The sequence below is a fragment of the Manis javanica genome, chromosome 15 (genome assembly GCF_040802235.1).
Source record: "Manis javanica isolate MJ-LG chromosome 15, MJ_LKY, whole genome shotgun sequence".
Lineage (NCBI taxonomy): Eukaryota > Metazoa > Chordata > Mammalia > Pholidota > Manidae > Manis > Manis javanica.
In genome coordinates this window covers 78,088,505-78,106,385 of record NC_133170.1, presented here as the reverse complement: position 1 = coordinate 78,106,385, position 17,881 = coordinate 78,088,505, and the positions used below count along the sequence as shown (strand labels likewise).

The window sequence follows — 17,881 nt, the reverse complement described above, 5'->3', positions numbered from 1 at the left end:
GTCCTACCTGCACCAGGCAGTTGCTGGGACTTAAGTGGGGGGCAGGGCAGGTGAGTTGAGCCGGGGCCTCTGGATCAGATGCAACAACTCAGTGATGACAATTACGCAGAAGTGAGGAGGGGGCTTTGGCGGTCGATGGTTCTCTTCTGGAGAAACGGTGCAGAATGGTGGCTGAGAGGCAGGGCTCTGAAGACATACAGACCTAGGATTGAGCCCCACTGTGCTGCTTGCTTGCCTTGTGACCTTAGGTGAGTCCCTTCCCTTCCCTGGTCCTCTGGATCAGACGCAACAACTCAGTGATGACAATTACGCAGAAGTGAGGAGGGGGCTTTGGCGGTCGATGGTTCTCTTCTGGAGAAACGGTGCAGAATGGTGGCTGAGAGGCAGGGCTCTGAAGACATACAGACCTAGGATTGAGCCCCACTATGCTGCTTGCTTGCCTTGTGACCTTAGGTGAGTCCCTTCCCTTCCCTGGGCCTCTGCTTACTCATCCACAGAATGGGAGTAAGAATGATACCTATTCTACCAGAGATCAGGCACATAAAGCTGTAGGCGCCCGGCTGGGCATGGAGCAGGTACCTGCTCAGGAGATGGTCTGTTAGGGATTCGGGAGCCAGCAAGCTCATGGGGAGAGCTTCGACTGAGCGAGCAGTGCCAAAGACGGGACACTCTGTCGGGCGACTGGCCAGGCCTCCCAGGTGAGCCACGTACTGGGGAAAAAAAAGAGTAGGGGTGTGTGTATGTGCATGTATTTGCCCTCGTTGCTGCCCATCCCTCAGGCTCCCATGGTCCTGCCAACACAGATGGACAGACCGACTGAATGCTGAAGAGCACGTGTTCTCCTGGCAATGTGCCAGGAGCCCGTCTCCCCACATCCAGGGAAAGCCTGGGCCCTGGGTTGATCAAGCAGCACACCCTGTGTCTTCTCACAGCTGAAACAGACAAGGGCAGTGGTCTTCAACATCGGCCACACGGATGGTCCGTTGTGGGTTGTTAGAATCCACACATTCAGCAAATGCAGAAGCTAGGCCCTGGGATGGGTCTCTGGACTCCAGGCACAGCGCTTTTCCTCGCTATGAGGAGAAAACCCAAAAGACAGCTCGCTGTGTGACCTTAGGTAGGTCTCTTGCACTCTCTGGGCCTTGGTTTCCCCATCCATAGAAATAATGGTGCCGTCCATGGTGCCGGGAGCTTGGCCGTCGTGTCCTTGTTTCCTCTTCCCAGTAGTGACTGTTTTGTGGGCTCTGGGAGCAGGTAGGTCTGGCCTCGTTCTGTGGCCTGATCACCAAGCGGTGAGTGACTTGGGCTGGCCACATCACCTCTCTGAGCCTCAGCTTTCTCATGCCTAAAGTGGAAATACTACAAAACAATGTACATCGCACATGTAGCTGGGCGCCTCGTGCACAGAGTGAGCACAGTAGGTAGGAGCTGCTGCTATTATCAGAGAGGGTACACTGAGGCTCAGAGAGGCGGTGTCTCAGGTGACAGCTTGGAGGTAGGTGGCCACACGGAGTGGGAACCAGGCAGGCCCAGGGCTTCCTCTGCTTCCCTCACCAGGCCAGGCTGGGTTTTGCTGACATCCTGCATGTGTGTGTAGCATCGCTATGCTAGATTAAAAGAGAATTTAGGACCATAACAGCCAGATGTATGGTCCTGGACAGGATTTTGGACATTTTGGAGATAACTGGGGGGAAATGTGACTATGGCCTGGGCATTAAAGATGAAAACATATTGTAGGCATGTTGCTTACCTCTCTGGGCCTTGTTTTCCTCATCTAAGACAATGACTGGGCCTGCCACACAGGAGGTGCTAAGAAACAGCCAAGAAGCTGGCCCCAAATTAGTTGGAAGCCAGGAAGGGCTGCGGGAGGGGGCGCCTGCTAGGTGCTGGGCCCCAAGTGAGATGCCTTATAGAATGAAGGAAATGAAATGAGAATGGAGACCTCCCTCAACAGGCAAAGGGATTGGCCCAAACACACTCGGCTGGAGGACAGGGCCCTGACCATGCCTGCTAGCCTGCAGCCAGTGCCCACCTCGACAGGCTGCCAGCAGTCCAGGGGACAATCTCGGGGAGAAAAACTCACCCACAGAAAGAACATGGGTGTCACTGCAGCAGCTACTCTGTCTGGTGTGAACCACAGTATTTGCTGCCTGTGTGCCAACACGAAACCTCTGCCAGACCAGTGGAGTTCTCTGTGACCTTCAGGCTGTGAGGGTGGATGTTAAATCCACAATCAGCTGCAGAGGCTGGATTGCAGCTCCAAGTGCAGCCGAGAAATTGCTGCTTTCCAGCTGGTAGAGGGCGCCGGGGCTCTGGGACCAAGTGCCTCTGGGGAGGAAGACAGGAGGATGGAGAGCCCGTCAGCATTAGGCGTGTTTCTCCAACAGTGACCCCAGGGACCTCAACCGAGGAGGTTTGGACAAACTGGGCTGGGTGCTTCTACCCAGCTCTGAGCACCATTCTGAAACTGCTGGGCTCTGAGAGACACCATCTCTCTCAACACAGGACAGTTATAATAATGAGCTTTTACGAGTACTTACTATGTGCCAGGCACCGTGCCAAGGACTTTACAGGCATTTTCTCCCTCAGTCTTCACGAAACCTCTATGAGGTGGATATTACTATTATTTCCATCTTCTAGACAAGGAGACTGTGGCCTTCAGAGGCCGACTGGCTTGCCCAAGGTCACATGGCTAGTAGGTGGCACAGCTGAACAGGAGCCCAGGCAGACGTGAGCTCTCAAGCACAATGAGGGCCTGTGGATGTGACGTGAGAGGTCATCCAGCTCAGGGTCTTCAGCACTAGCTGCACATTAGAATCACCTGGGGGCTTTTGACAACTACTCCTGACTAAGTGCTGCCTGAAATTAGTTAAATCAGGATGTCTGGGGCCAGGCATTCCTGCATGGTCTTGACTGGGAATGAGAACTAGTTTGCAGGCAATGACAAGGGGTGATGTTGGCTGCAAATACAAATTGTCTACAAATGTAACAGCAGAAACAAGTGGCCAGGACTGGGTGCCAGCAGGCCCATGGGGTGGCCGGTGGTGGCAGCTGGGATGAGGTCGTGCTGGCCAAGGCATGCAGATGGCTGCTTCACTGGGGCAAGAGTCACAGGTTGGCCTCTGCTCCAGGAGTGACACATGGTCCTCAGGGAGTGAAGAAGAGGAAGCATTTCTGGATGCTTCCCAGGAAGCCCTGGACACTGCCATGGGCATCTATGCGATGCCAGGGAGCTCCCAGGCCTGCTTCCTGCAGTGTGACAAGGCTGTTGAGAAAGCACCTTTCGGCCCTGGCTGCTCATTCAAATTGTGTGGGCAACTCTGGAAAAACACCCAGGCCCAGGACCTGCTCTGACCAAGTAGATCAGAATCCACGGGCAGTAACAAGGGCAAGCATGGAAAGCCACAAGAATCACAACAAACCTGTCCAGGCAGAGGCTTGGAGGGGCTGAGGGCAGGTGCTGGAATCAGGTGCCTGATGCTGATTAGCTGTGAGGTCTTGGATGAGTTGTTCAGCCTCTCTGAGTTTTGGTTTCCCAATCTGTAAAATTGGGCCAAGACTAGCAACCACCCTGCAAAACTGGAGTAGATTGAGAGATGGTGTACGTACAGTGCCTGGCACACGGTTAAATGCTCAGTATTAATACTACCATTTCATGCATTTTGGGTTTTGAAGAGTGGAAGCAGGCAACCCCCCCATTAGTGACATCAGGGCCATCTTTACCAGACAGCCTGGAGCAGACAGTCCTCAGGACCCTGGCAGTAACCCCAGGCAGAGCCCTGAGCCGGGAGAGAGGCCTGGCCGAGGGGGCAGAGCTCAGATTCTGCTCTTCCAGACAGTTCACCCTCCCTATGAGAATGCTGGGAAAGGGGCCAGCTGCCCCCTAGTGGCCAAGGGCAGAAGCACACTGAGCCATTTTAACCAAATCCTGAAATCCTGGCCCCAGCCCCCAACTTCCTGCCTGGCCTCTTGCAGGTCCAGGGCTGACCTGCTGGAACTTCTGTTGGCAAAATATTATCTACAGGTTTTTTTTTTAAATGGATTCTACCATTTTAGAAAGAGCCTGGGCTGGTAATATAAATTTCAAATAGGGCCAGGTGGGTGCCAGGCACTGGGCTAACAAGCACGTAAGTCTCTTGGCCACCGAGGCAATTTCAGAAAATTCTAAGACCTACAGATTTCTATTTCCAAGGCTTACAAAAAGCCTGTGAATTAGTAGATGTTCATGATTCCAGGAGACAGGGAGCTTAAAACTTGCCATTTTTGGAAAAGCGGGCTGGAGTTGTGCTGGTGGGCCAAGAGCCTTACTATCCTGACATCCGAACCGGTCCAGCCAAGGCCCTCTGGGAAAACCCCACGCCATCCCTGAGACACAGCCAAGGGAACCAAAGCCCTTCTTTTTGCCAACTCCTGAAGAGCTCCACTAAGAGAGTGGCTGGAGCAGGGACTGGAGCAGAGGAGTCAGGTGTGGGTGGGTTGCACACTACCAGACTCACCTCTCTTTGCAAGGAGTGAAGTATTGTTTACTCAAGAACTTTTTATTCCCCTTTTGCTGTCTTTTCTGCAAACTCCTCAGGTACAGACGGGCAGAGACTGCAAATTAATCCTGCCTTCAGCAGGCAAAGACCATCACCTGAATGCCCCCTTGGGGCCCATGGTCTAGCTGGAGAGATGAGCAAGCCACCAAAGTGCTAAAGAGTTCAAACAGATGGCAGGTGTGCAGGGAGGAAGGCACAACAAGGGTCACCCTGCCAGGGGTCAGGGAGGACTTCCTGCAGGAGGTGGGAGGGGCCGGGGCCCTGGGAGATAGGTAGAAGTACAGAGTGGAGGGTGGGGAAAGGCACGTTGCTCCAGAAACAGACCCTTGCACCTGGCACCCAACCAAGTGGGCCTGGGGGTTGAGGCAGAGGCCCAAAGCAGATTGGGTCTGTGGGAGCTTCAGAGAGGACAGGACAGCCCCTTACTTCTCAGGTCTAAAGTCTCTGAGGACCCCACACAGCCCCACTGTGTGGCCAGCTCAAGAGAATGCAGAATACACCATGTCTTCTGGGCAGCCCAGCCACTGCAGGTTCCAGGCCCCAGTGCTGGGACTGGAGGGCCATGGCCAACAGGAGAGGCATCAGAGGCTGGGGGCCTCTCTGTCAGTTTCAGGAGCCGCATGCCCATTGGCCAGCACAGGGGCCAAGGTCAGTACCCATAATAATCCAGGAAGGGGCTTCTTGGTGGGGCTGCAGCATGGGCTCATCTCACAAGCCACCCAGGGCTTGCTGGACGGGGGTGTCCAGGGAGGTGGCCAGGTGGACGGAGACACCAGGGGCACTGATGCTAGTCTCCCAGCAGTCAAACCCACAGCTGGTCAGCGCCTGCTTCGTGGCCTCTACATCTGGCAGCTCCAGATCTGGAGGGGAAGGAAGGAAAGCAGCAGGTCACCCCTGACAACCGTCCGCTACCTTGGAGGATGTTTATCCCCATTCAAAGGCCTGGGGACCAGGACTTCCTGTTGGAATGCTGAGCCTCTCATCCTCTCTGGGGGAGTTCTGGAGCAGTTAAAATCATGGGCTCTGGAGTTACACGGACCTGGCCTTGTCATGTATCAGTCATGGGGACTCAGACAAGTAACTGCCCCTCTCTAAGCCTGTCTCCTCATTTGAGAGTGGGGCTAATGATGATACCTACCCCTCAAGGGTCACTGCGTGGCTTACATGGGAAAATGCAGGTCAAGTGCCTGGCACAGCACATGATACACCACACATGCTCCAGAAATGTCCTGTCCCACCCTCGTCACTGACCCTGAGCTACGAACCAACAAAGTCTGCTGAAGTCAGGGCGTGGTGACTGTCTGAGGCCTGGGAGTCCCAGTGAGGGGAGGGGAGGCCTCTGCAGCCACTGCGGGCATACGGCAAAGCAATCGAGAAAAGGTGGGGTGACAAGGGGAGAAGGTAAAGAAGGAGAGGGGAGAGGCAAGGGGAGGGGACAAGCACAGAAGGGAGTGCAGGTGGGTGGGGGCATTTAGGGCCAGGTCCTGAGGCAGGTGTGCTGTGTTGATTAGACACACCGGGAGGCCCTTGCTGACCCCAGCACTAGTGCAGGGGCTTCTCCGAGCCCATCACATGGCCCTGCTCTTTCCCTAAAGACTAAGGGGAAAGAAACCCATTGGGGTTTCTTTTTGGCGTTTTTTATTTTGATTCTTTTGAAACCCCTTTGTTTTAGAGCAAGTCGGTCCCCGTCCTGGCCACATCAAGAGGTGAGAGCAGGGCATGTGAGGCTGACTTGGGTAGATGGGTGGTGACGATGTTCTGGTTATTTCTCAAGCTTGTGGGAGGCTTGGCAGGTGAAGAGGTGGTAGGAACAGCCACTACATGAGCCCCTGCCACAGCTTAGCCCTGGGCTAGGCTCTCTACATGCATGCTCCCTGAATCTGGGCAACAACCTTATAAACTAGATGTTCGAATTCTTACTTTACCAATTTAGCAACAAAGGCCTGGAGAGTTTAGTTAACCTGACAAGCGCCACAAAGTAGAGGGGAGAATGACTATTAGCAGACTTCCTCCTCCCCAGGGAATTGCCCGGGTAGAACCTTTGTACGAGCCCAGCTGGCAACCCTGCCCATTGCCCCAAACCTGTACCTGGCCTGAGGAGCGTGATGCCACAGCCCCCGCCGCCTGCGCCAGTGAGCTTGCTGTGCAGTCCATGGGCCATGGTCACCCGGCAGAGCTGGTCCAGCGAGGCATGGCCTACACCGAGGGCACTCAGGTGGTGCTGGTTCATGTCGATGAGCTCCTGGAGGAGGAGGCTCAGTCTGTTTCTGCTTGGCCTGCCTGAGGCTGAGGTCCTCTGTCCATCCCAACCATTGGACAAGCCACTGGTTTGGGAGAGCAAGTGGATTTGCCTACCAGCACACTGGAGAGGAGAGTCCCTCTCTGTTGGTAAATGGACTTCTCTACCCTGCAGCACTTCCCATGGGACTGGGATGGAGCTGGTGGAGAGCCCGTGTCCTGGCCTGGCCAGTGAAGCCTCTGGCCATGGTGACTGGTCAGGGATGGGCCAGTGACCCAAGCTGGGCAATCAAGGCTCTCCAAAAGGGTTTACTCTGCCTCCTTCCACAGGAGCTACTAAAACTGACTGACTTCAAAGGTAGGCAGCCAGAGTTATCTGCCCTGCACATGCTCAGAGACTACACACAAGATGGAGAAATTTCAGACTAGACTGCTTTGGCCCCTGGATCCAACTATGCCTCTGGTCTTCTCAATTATGAGCCAATAAATTCATTTTCTGCCAAAGCCTGTTTGAGATGGATTTCTGTCATGTGAAGTTTTAAGTAATATGCCATCCTACAGCTGCCTCTGGTACTGATTTTCAGAGTAAGACCTGCTTTGTAGTTACAGCATGGTCACAAGTGGACAAAACAGTTAAATGTTCAGGTTGCTCTGATTATGCATAATAAAATTCCTGCTCTCCCGAGGAGCAAGTGAGATGCAGGCTGATGGAATAATAAAACAACCCCTATCTCTGCCCAGGCACCCCTTATTTACATTTCATTTACTCCCTCTGCATTTGCCAAATAACCTTCAATGTGCCACGTACTGCGCTAGATGTGGGACTTTCAGAATGCACGCCCACCTATGGTCCCGGCTGCTGGGAAGTTAAGAATGTGGGACCTCGAGTCAAGTAGGCCTGAGTTTGAGTTCCAATTCTGCCACCTCTTGGTTGTCTGTCCTTGGGTGTACGTCTTGGTCGTCTACTCTGAACCTCAGTTTCTCCCCTTGTAGAACAGGGATTATAAGAATATCTGCCTCATTGCTGCAAGGATAAGATGAAGCACGTCTTTCACACAATGCCAGGTGAGTACTCAGCAAACAGCAGTTGCTATAGAACATTTATGGTTACATCACCATCATTCCATTTTACAGAGGGGGAAACTGAGGCTCTGAGAGGAAAGTGACTGCCTGAGGTCACCGAGCTAGTAGAGTACTGAGCTAGCACCTGAAGCCGGATCTGCCTGATGTAAAGCTCACATTACTCTGCCTCTGAGAGGGCCCTCGGCATTGCTGCCGCCACCTGCTTCTTGCTTATGTGGCTTGATGGTGTGTGGCCAGGAGTGCCCGTGTGCCGTGAGGGTTGCCCATCACCGAGCTGTCTGCTGAGGCTCACCCGGTTCTCCCATTCGGAGCCATCAGGCAGGGTCGGGTTAGACCTCCCCTGCAGCCCGCCTCACACACCCCAGCACTTCTGACAAATGGGCAGACAGGCGTGATGGCCCAGCAGCGGCCCGGGATGCCTTTCACCAGCCCCGAGGACTGGCTGTGAGGGAAAATTTCTGGGGGCCTCTCTCTGCGCCTGAGTGCCAGGTGTCACGTTGCGGAGGCAGGTTTCAGACACCTGTCATATTCTGATCCAAAATCTGTCAAGGATCAGATGACAGGTTGTGACACTGGAGAACCGCTCACTGGTTGGAGCACAAAGCTGTCCAGGAGCTGAGCTGCACACTTCAGCGGCTGCCACAGCCAAAAATATACACAATGTATAATCGACGTGCTGTTCTGTGCATTCTCTGGAGGCTCAGTGGGGTATATTTTAGGCAGTACTCTATCATTATTAATTTCCTACTCAGGAGAACTGTGTTCCCTCTTTCCTACGTGAACGGAATTGAGAGCCAGCGAGGCACAGGCCGGGGGAATGGAGGCCGACGGCAGGGGGGCGAGGGCAAAGCCACAGGAGGTAAATGCAGTCCCTGCCCCTGGTCCACAGAAGGCGCTCATTAAGGGCTTGCCGACTGAAGGAATAAACAAAGTCAGTTCGACCCTGGCTCGGCCACTCACTGGAAACCCTTGGAGAAAATTGCTCTCTGTAGGTCATTTTTTGTGTCTGTAAAATGGAGGCAACATTCCTACATTTCACAGGTAGGTTGTTGTAGGGATCAAGTGAGAAATCGTTTGTGAAAAGGCTTGGCAGAGCAGTAGCTTCCATTTATGAAAAAAGCTGCAGGTCAAATGTGTACAAAAGGACAGGGAGGCACCAGGCAACAACTGTGGCAGCTGTGGGTCAAATTAGGGAGTGGTGGGGACTGTGGGGGAAAGGAAGCCTTCAGGCCCTTCTCGAGGGGGCACTTTCTGCACCTCCAGCTGACTGCGGATGCACAGCCATGCCAGCTGGGACTGCCTGGTCCTCTGACTCCTAAAAGGAGGCCAGATGGCTTTTTAAACATCAAGCCACATTCACCAGGCCAGATGGCCCATATCGAGGATGAACCTGAGCCCTCTGCATACTGAGCTGGTGGCTCATCAGGCATTGTGCTTGTATGTCACCCTCAAGACCTCACTGCACCCTTAAGACGCTCCAGGGAGGCCCGCAGGGGTGGGGTTGGGATTCAGTCCTGGGCCTCATCAAATCCAAAGCATGAGGTCTCGACCTTTACGCTAGAATTACGCAAAGGGTGGTGGCTGGGGGAAGACGCTGAAAGAGCACTTTTAGGATATGTCCAATCCAAAGCATGCAGGTGAGACTCACTGAATGAACAAATGCAGTTAGCAAAATTAGCTGAAAAGAAGAAGCGGCCAGATCAGTCACTCCTGGGCCTATGGAAGGTGACGGCAGCAATATCCCAGTGCTCCTTACACGTGTGAACCCAAGCTTGGCCCATGGTACTCAGCACTTCATTTAGCTCCCAGGGATTCTGAATGCAGACTGGGGGACCCCTGTCTTAGCGGTGCAGGTGAGTGACCCCAGGTCCTGCAGATGGGCTCTTACCTCCAGCACGAGGTAATGCTCTGGGGCCGGAGCCGCCGCCATCTCTCCCAGCACTCGCTCACACTCCAGGGAAATGGCATCTATGGAAGTCAGGAGGGGGGCCACGATCTCTGGGAACTGGAGGGAAAGGAAGCAGGGAATGTGAGGCCTAGGGACAGGCAGACACTGGACAGCTGCCCTGGTAATGGTCGATGCCTGCCCCGAGGAAACCTCCTCTCCGTCCAGCCTGGTCTCTGCCTTGCCCAGCTGCCCTAGGAGGGGATTCTTGCTGCAAAGCCAGCATATCGACAATCTCCATCCTGCCTCCCAGCTGGGGTGTCAACAGATACCACCTCCTCTTCTGCCAAAACTGCCTCCCCAAGTTCCCACCACCCCATCCACTCCTCCACTAACCCAAGAGGCAGAGGGAGAGCTTGAACACCCAAACGGGACTGCCACGGCTCAGCTGGAAACCCGTCTAGGAGTGGAACAAGAAGCACCTTAAGCAGCCTGCTCCTGACAACTGCCACCAGGGCCTTGGTGCTGTGAGGGACTCCGGTGTTGGTCAGCAGGATCTTTAGAGCTGGTGGCCTGTGGGGTGAAGGGGGTCCACAGTGAGCTCAGGATGGAGGAGATGGGTCAGGGGGAGCAGCAGTCCTGGACTCCACCTCACCTGACAGCGGGGCAAGCAGAGGCCCAGGGAGGTGGCATCACGGGGGAGCTGGGGGAGCATGGGGCTCCTGACGCCCAGCCCAGTGTGCCTGCTGCCAACCCCAGATGCGCCTCTGCTTCAGCCCCTAGACAGAGGGACATTTTCCCTTGGTTTGTACCTGCTTACTCACTCAACTCCAAGTAGGCACACCTATTATGTGCTAGGCACATGTCGGGGCCTAGCTCAACCTGGTGGTGGTAGAACATTCCACATTCATGGAGTCGGACATTCAAAGTCACCACATCAGGGTATAAGAAGGAGCCAAGCTTCTGTCGTGGAAGACTCTGGAGATTTAGAAAGAAAAAGCAGCGGGACCCAGATGGTCCCAGAGGGGGCGCAGAGAGGGAAGATGTCCAGGTCAGCTGGTGGGGTCAACACCGGCGCGATAAGAGAGGGCTTGCAGAGATGCTGGCATCCCAGCATGCTGAGCCCATTCCTGCCCAGCCTCAATGGTGCCCAGACCAGTGGCTCTGGCACAAATCCAGTTGAGGTTAGAGGGAATCAGTCACCCATCTGGCTGCCCTGGGTAAGAGAACAGAGGATGCAGGGTAGCATAGCAGGCCCGCTCTTTGGCACAACGCCACTGCCCTCATCTGCCCTCTGAGCTTCATGATTCCTCCTAAAGCCACAATCCCAATTAGCTATCTTTGGGGATTCAAGCCACCATTTATTTTCACCCTAACCTGCCTTTCAGGAGACCGGGGATAGAGGGCAGAGAATTTGATGAGCTCTGGGCCAAGACCACTGAACACAGGCAAATCCCTTGGTACCTGTATTCGCTTTTCACGATTCAAGACTGTAAAAGCCAATAGGGCTGGAAAAGGCTGCCAGAAACCTGCTTGATCTCACCGCCCGTAAACCCATGAAATTAATATCGATTCTCAACCTCGGAGGCCAACCCTGTTCTTTCTTTTTTTTTTTTTTTAACTTTACAAAAGATGAACATTCTGTTTGGCTTTTCTCTTCTCTTTAAAGATAAGCCATTCCTCAGAAGGGCAGCATTCTGGAGGCCACATCTTGATCCACTTCGCGAACAATGCATTTTTTTAATGGAGCGGCACCATGTGTGGTTTGGGGAGAAAAGGGCTCCTCCTTAAGCCATCGGCTGGATTAATGTGGAGTCTGACCTCCTGCTTTTCGGAGAATCCACCATCTGCACACTGTGGCAGCTGCCACCAGCAGCGACAGTGATCTGTTCTGTGTTCCCATCCATCGGGGCAGCAGCTTGCTTCATCTTTCTTAGACAAGCCCCCTGCAAATGGGCCTGCTGCCAGCCCTGCCAGCCCCACAAAACCAGGGTTCCTATGACAACCAGTGATCACCACCCAGGGCCATGCCCTCCAAGTGCTTGTGTGCACTCAGCCCGGCTAATTCTCCAAACCCATCTCATCCCCACCCTCCCTGAGTCTCACTCCACTCAGCTACTCTGGCCTCCTAGCTGCCACTCAACACACCAGGTTGATTTCTGTCACAGGGCCTTTGCACTGATATTTCCTTTCCCAGGGACTCACCCCTGTCTTCCATGATTCACTTGTATTTCAGGTATCTGCTCAAATGGCATCTCATCAGCGGCCTCCCTGACCATCCAGCTACTCCTTCCTTCCCCTCCGGCCCCTCGCCCTGCTTTCTCTGAAGGCACTTACGACTGCCTGACATACTCTTCAGAGCAATTCATTTGTTGGCTGTCTCCTCCCACAACATGTGAACTTCAGGAAGGCAGGGCTTTTTGGCCCTTGCTCAGGCCCCAGCAGCCAGCATGTGGTAGTTATCGCAATAATATTTGTGGAACAAATGTCTAAACTTAGAAACGAGCTAAGCACTTTATCAATACCATTTCTGATTTCATGCTTAGGATGAAATCAGAAAATTTCAGAGGCCTCAGGAAATGTGACTCATCCAAGGGCACCCAGCTGCCAAGTGGCAGAACTGGGCTCAAACCCAGGCCTCTGGACCCATCTCTGTCCAACACACATACCATCACCAAGTGGCCACTGAGAACGCCTTAGGCCTTTCCCCGTCTCCCTCCACCATGGAAACCCTCCACCGCTCATCTCTTGATTCCCCCAAGGGGACTGGGGAAGTGCCCGGGCCATGTCTTGATTGGTTTTCTATTCCTGGGGCCCAGTTCTCTGCTTAGGATATACAACAAGTCCTCAGGAAACACTGAATTACTAAATGCTACCTCCCCCAAGCTGCAGCCTGACCTATGATACCCCTCACTGTCCTCCACAGTGGCTTTAGAACCCTCGGTATGCCTTCTGAGGAGGACAGTCTGCCTGCCTCCTCCAGGAGACTGTGAGCCCCAAGGGGCCCAGGCCTACACATCTCAGAATCCTGCAGACTTCTACTCCTGCTGCACAGGAGGGATTCAGTCCCCCGGGCAGGGCCGGCCCAGCCTGGGCCCTAGGCTCCAATGCCACTGGTTCCAAGAGCAGCCAGAGGAAGCTGTCCCATGCTCCTAAATGGCTCTGCTTCCTCCTCTGTATAGAGCAGACGTTGTCAACCAGGGAGACTTTGCTCTCCAGGGGATACATGGCAATGTCTGGAGACATTTTTGGTTGTCACAACTGGGAGAGAAGGGAAGTGCTACTGGCATCTAGTAGGCAGATGCCTAGGGATGCTTTTAAACATTCAACAACGTACAGGACAGCCTCTCTGTATAAATAATTATCCAGTGCACAATGTCAACAGTACTGAGATTAGGAAACCTTAATGTAGAGCCTCAGAAAGGCAGCCTTGGCTATGGGAAGCCAACAGAGCTGAGGCAGGAAGATCTCAGAGGTGCAGGTGTAGCAGGAACACAGCACCATCTCATGCCAGGTCGCTGAGCCACTAACGGAGTGGCCCAGCTGGTAAGGGCAGCGGGCCAGACCTGCTGCCCACCTGCAAAGAAGATTGCCCTGGGTAAAGAAGTTGAGAGAGGGCCCTGGGACCCTCATGGCTGTGGAAAGGCCCACCAAGGCTGCAAAGTGCCCTGGGACAAACACCATTACCCAACTTTATCTAAGGCTCAAGGAATAGCCCCAAAGCACCTGCCCCTGCATGTCCCCCAGAGTGCAAATAGAACAGAGAATGTGGAAATGCAAGATGCATGTCTGTAATTCCAATTTTACTCCAGAGGGAGGAGGTAAAGAAACAGAACAGGCTGAAAGTTGCCAACTGTCACCCCAGCTTTTAGCCACTCAGTCCTCCCTTGGGCTTCAGCCCCAGCCCTGCCCTGAATGCCTGCATTATGGCAACTCTCACACTGTCTCGTAGCGGCTTTTGTATATATTGTCTCTGCCTCTCTCCTCACCAAAATTGTGTCCAGGATCTATCTTTATACCCTCACGCCCTAGTACACAGGGACTAGGAGGATATCAATTCTCGTTTACTAAGTGAGAAAGACGAATGAATGAATAAATGAATGAGCAGCTAGGGTCTAGGGCAACAGCCACTTTCTGGAAGGCAAATGACATGGGCATGCATGACTCCCCCCCTAATCTCTTGGCAATTTAAGAGCTCAAGTGGAGAAGGAAAGAGCAGGGCTTCCTCACAGCCGATGGCCTAGGAGGGCCACATCAAGGGAAAGCCTGTGGGCATCTGCCCCCCAGGTTACTTCACAAAGAAATAGAGCTCCACCGCGGGATGCATCACTGCAGCCACGCTGTGAGGTGCTGCTCCACCCCAGGGTTACCTCTTTAGGGGTGAAATCTTCCCTCCTTGGTACCGGAGAGCTCCTCCTAAAGAGAGAAGGCAGCGGGTCAGAGCTGCAGGTGCTGTGTCTCTGCCTCTTGGGGGAGAGGCTGGACTCCAGGTGGGGTTAGAGTTCTACCCCACCCAGGGATAGAATAAGCACTGTAACTAGTCATTTTAGTTACAAAAGGTCCAGTAGGGCATGGAGGCACTCCACACCGCGCCGGGGAGCCCTGCTAGGCCTTGGGCTCCAGGGTCTCTCCCGTCCCTGCCAGCTTCTCTCCCACAGGCTATGTGGTGAAGGTGGGGCTCAGAGCTGTGGCCAGGTCCAAGAGGCAAGCATCCTCACCAGAGGGCAGCCATAGCTCGGGCGGTTTGCAAACTCCGTAGCTGTGGCTCTTTGGCTTTAATGTACACACCCTCCCCAGCCCCAACCCAGAGCTCACTGAAGCTGTAGGTTTGCAGGTCCCGGGCCAAGCCCCCAGAAATTCGGATTTAGGAGGTGTGACACAGAGCCCTAAGATTTCTCCCATTCCCCCCCCAAAGCAGGACAATACTATTTTCCTCAGAATCCATAAGTTCCAATCACCCAAACCAACAGAGCCTGGGCATCTACGATTGTCATTAGAATTTTTAAGATAATAAAAATAAACAAGCCTGAGGCAGCACCTACCCCAGGTGCTGACCGCATTGTCCACTCCAGAGGGGTTGCCATGAATCATCCTCTCCCCCTGGAAGGCCCACTTGTTGATTAATTCCAAATCCTCTGTGGCCCACCTGAAGAAGACACAGAAATTCACCTTTACAGTGGCAGCCAGTGGGGAGCCAGCGGTCACCATGGGCAACAGAGGGCAGGGTCCATAGATTGGTGGAGACCAAAAGGCAAAGGGGCTTGGGCCCTTCAACTCAGACAGAGAAAAAGATGGCTCAGAACCTTCGGCTACAGAACATGCCATAGATTCCCGTCCTGTCCCTTCCAGCTGGCAGAGTGGAAGGTGCCACGGCTTCTGGACATACGGTCCTTTTATGACTCTTCCTAGCCGAGTAGCTCTGAGCCCATTATCTAAGCTCTCGGAGCCCCACTCTGCGCATCTGTAGAATGGAAACTCAAAGACCAGTTGTGGGTGTGTCAAATGCCAGCAAGGTGCCCTGCAAACAGCAGACAGCAGTTATTGCTATAAAACACTCCTACCTAAGCACAACTGCTCCGGAACCTTGCCCACCTTTAAGAAGAGCAAGCAGAGGCGTGACTTTCCCAGAGCCCTGCGAATAGCTCAAAAGTACAACCATTATCAACTGCAATCCAGGTGCCTCAGACACCCCTGGTGGGCCAGGTTTGCTCTGGCCATCTCTGGATCTCTCCCAAGCCCGTGGCCATGCTGCCTTCCCTGGAAGGGGTGTAGGCTCATGAACAGTTTCAGCGAACAGACCTAAACATACGAGAGTCAAACAAGGCCAATGATCATCCCACTGCTGGCCCAGCTCTCTCAGCTTGTTTCCTTCCTGTTGATCCCTTGCCCATGGAATAGAAGCCAGCAGTGGGGTTTTGCAGCCTCTGAGTGCATGGCTCAGTGGTAGACCCTTGGTTTTTTGGTGAGTAAAATAGGGACAACAGTGCCTCCCTCAAAGAGGATATTGTAAGATGGAAAGAATATGCAAGTCCTTTGTAAAATGCCCAGGAGCTGGTATGTGCTTTACATAAAAGAGGCCACCTGGGGTCATGGCTCCCGGATTCACTCCAAGTCTACTCCAACCATTCATTTGCTGTGGACCCTTAAGCAAGTCAGTCATCCTCTCTGAGCCTCTTTCCTCATCTGTCAAATGAGGACTGTATGGACCTGCAACTCACATGGCGGTTGTGAGGCGGTGACTGATCATGAGTTACACTGCACGTGTCACTGACTACCAAGTGGCAGGCACGGTGCTGTTCTCAAATGGGCATCTGCTGTAATCCTCACCACAACCCTGCAGGGAAGGTCAGTTACTATCTCCTGTCTTACAGAAGAGGAAGCTGAGGCTCAGGGGGGTAAAATCGTGTTGCCAAGAGCACAGTGCTACTCATGGAGACTCACTCATTTGTTCAGCATTTATTGACCATCTACTCTGTGCCTGTGATAAAGTTCACAGCAGGGAGTGAAACAGACAGGGCCCCTGACTGCCTGAGCTTGCAGTCTAAGGGAGAGAGTGGATGTCAGTAAGCATCAGTGTTTGTGCCTCAGGAAGGGCACTGCAGGCTGCGTGGAGGATGCCCCATTCTGACAGCGGGGGAGCCAGTGGGTCAGCAAGGCAACATGTTGGGGGAGAGTGTTCCAGCCCTAGGCTAGGCAACCAGTGTGGTGTCTGGGACTGGACAAGAACTGGCCCTTTCCAGGACCTAACAGTGAGGGAGTGAGATGGGGAAGGGGCCCTTCAACAAACCGGTCTGCTTCCAGCTCTGCTCTGCTAGCACGGTGTGTCCCTCAGGGGGCTCACACTCCTAACCGAGTCTTCACAGAGACCACATTCCAGCTCCTGATCTGGAAATGCTGGGGTTGGGAGGGCAGAGCTGCTCTCCGCAAAGATTCTGAGAATGACTGGATCTTCGGGGACATGGGAGAATTGGTTGGAAAGAAGCAGCATGAGAAAGACCTCACCCACCTACACACACACACACGCACGCACAGACACATGCACGCATGCACACACACGCACGCACGCATGCACACGTCAGCTATGTCTCTTGAAAGGCAGCGCTGGTCTGTTGGCCTGCGGGTAGGCTGTCTCTGCAGGGGACCTGGGGCAACCAGCCTGCATAATGCCGGTTATAATCAGCCATCAGCACACAGTAACAAGCAGCTGTCCCAAAGCCTCTTTCCTGAGTCACCATGTTAGGACAGGATCACCAAATGTCAAGGCTGGAAGTGGAAGGTCCCCTGGGGGATCATCAGGTGCAGTCCCTCACTTTCAGATGAGGAAAGGAGCCCCAGAGAGAAAAAGGGGTCACCCAAGGCCATGCAAACCTTTTTTGGAATTCCTGACAACCGGCCCCTCCTGTCATCACCCACAGGTCCCTCACCCTGCTGGATCCTGTCCCCGATGAACAGCTGCCTCCTCCTGCCTCCCCCGCCCCAGCTTCTCTCCATCTGCAGCAGCCCTTCAAAGTGACTCAGGGGAGCGCTGCCAGACATATGACATCAGCAGTCCCCCGACCGGCGGTGGCCACGAGGATCAATTCAACCGCCGGGCTTAATGTGAATCCAACTGTATTTTGACCTCCATGTCTCGGAAGAGCAATGACTGGCCGTGACAGGGCGCCCAACAGGGCCTGGGGAAACAAAACCATAGTACTTCAGGAAGAACACCTCAATTCAAAACCAAACTCAGGAAGACACAGTTCTCCAGCCTCAGGCCAGGGCGGCGTGCTCTCTGGGTCTTGCTCCTCTCTGCGCATGGAGGGCCCGCAGGGGCTGCTCTGGGCGGCAGCACACAGTCTGGCAGCCAGCACTGTCCGAGCAGCTTTCTCTTCTGCTGGCCACGCTGGAGGTGGATGAGGCATGCATGGCACATGGGCTCCACACAGCTGCTATGCAAGGTCCCCAGTGGAGGGCTCCCTTGAGCCAAGTGGGCCCAGAGACAGGCCTCCCCAAGAGGCTGCCAGGCTGGACTCTGGGGCCTCAGACCCAATTCTTGGGGTGGAGGGGGGCCAGGGAAAATTGCATAACCCCTGTGCTCAGGGTGGTTTCTCCAGGTGCCTTCCCCAAGTGACAGAAACGGTCTGCCAGCAACCCC

At 54.0% G+C, this 17,881-nt stretch overlaps 1 protein-coding gene across 5 annotated transcripts in view; it reads right to left on the bottom strand.

Annotated features, from left to right (window-relative positions):
* The window catches only part of MVK (mevalonate kinase), a 66,380-nt gene that overhangs the window by 40,953 nt on the left and 7,546 nt on the right, over positions 1-17,881 (bottom strand). For 4 of the 5 annotated variants that reach the window (XM_073222520.1, XM_073222517.1, XM_073222519.1 and 1 more), the window contains exons 6-10: positions 14,787-14,890; positions 14,115-14,160; positions 10,227-10,317; positions 9,748-9,864; positions 6,627-6,780 (exon numbers count right to left, since the gene is read on the bottom strand). In XM_073222520.1, the coding sequence (XP_073078621.1) occupies positions 6,627-6,780; positions 9,748-9,864; positions 10,227-10,317; positions 14,115-14,160; positions 14,787-14,890 (512 nt within the window). Of the gene's footprint in view, positions 1-4,519; positions 5,399-6,626; positions 6,781-9,747; positions 9,865-10,226; positions 10,318-14,114; positions 14,161-14,786; positions 14,891-17,881 lie in introns of those variants that run through there. The other variant, XM_017664889.3, reaches the window with a different exon arrangement.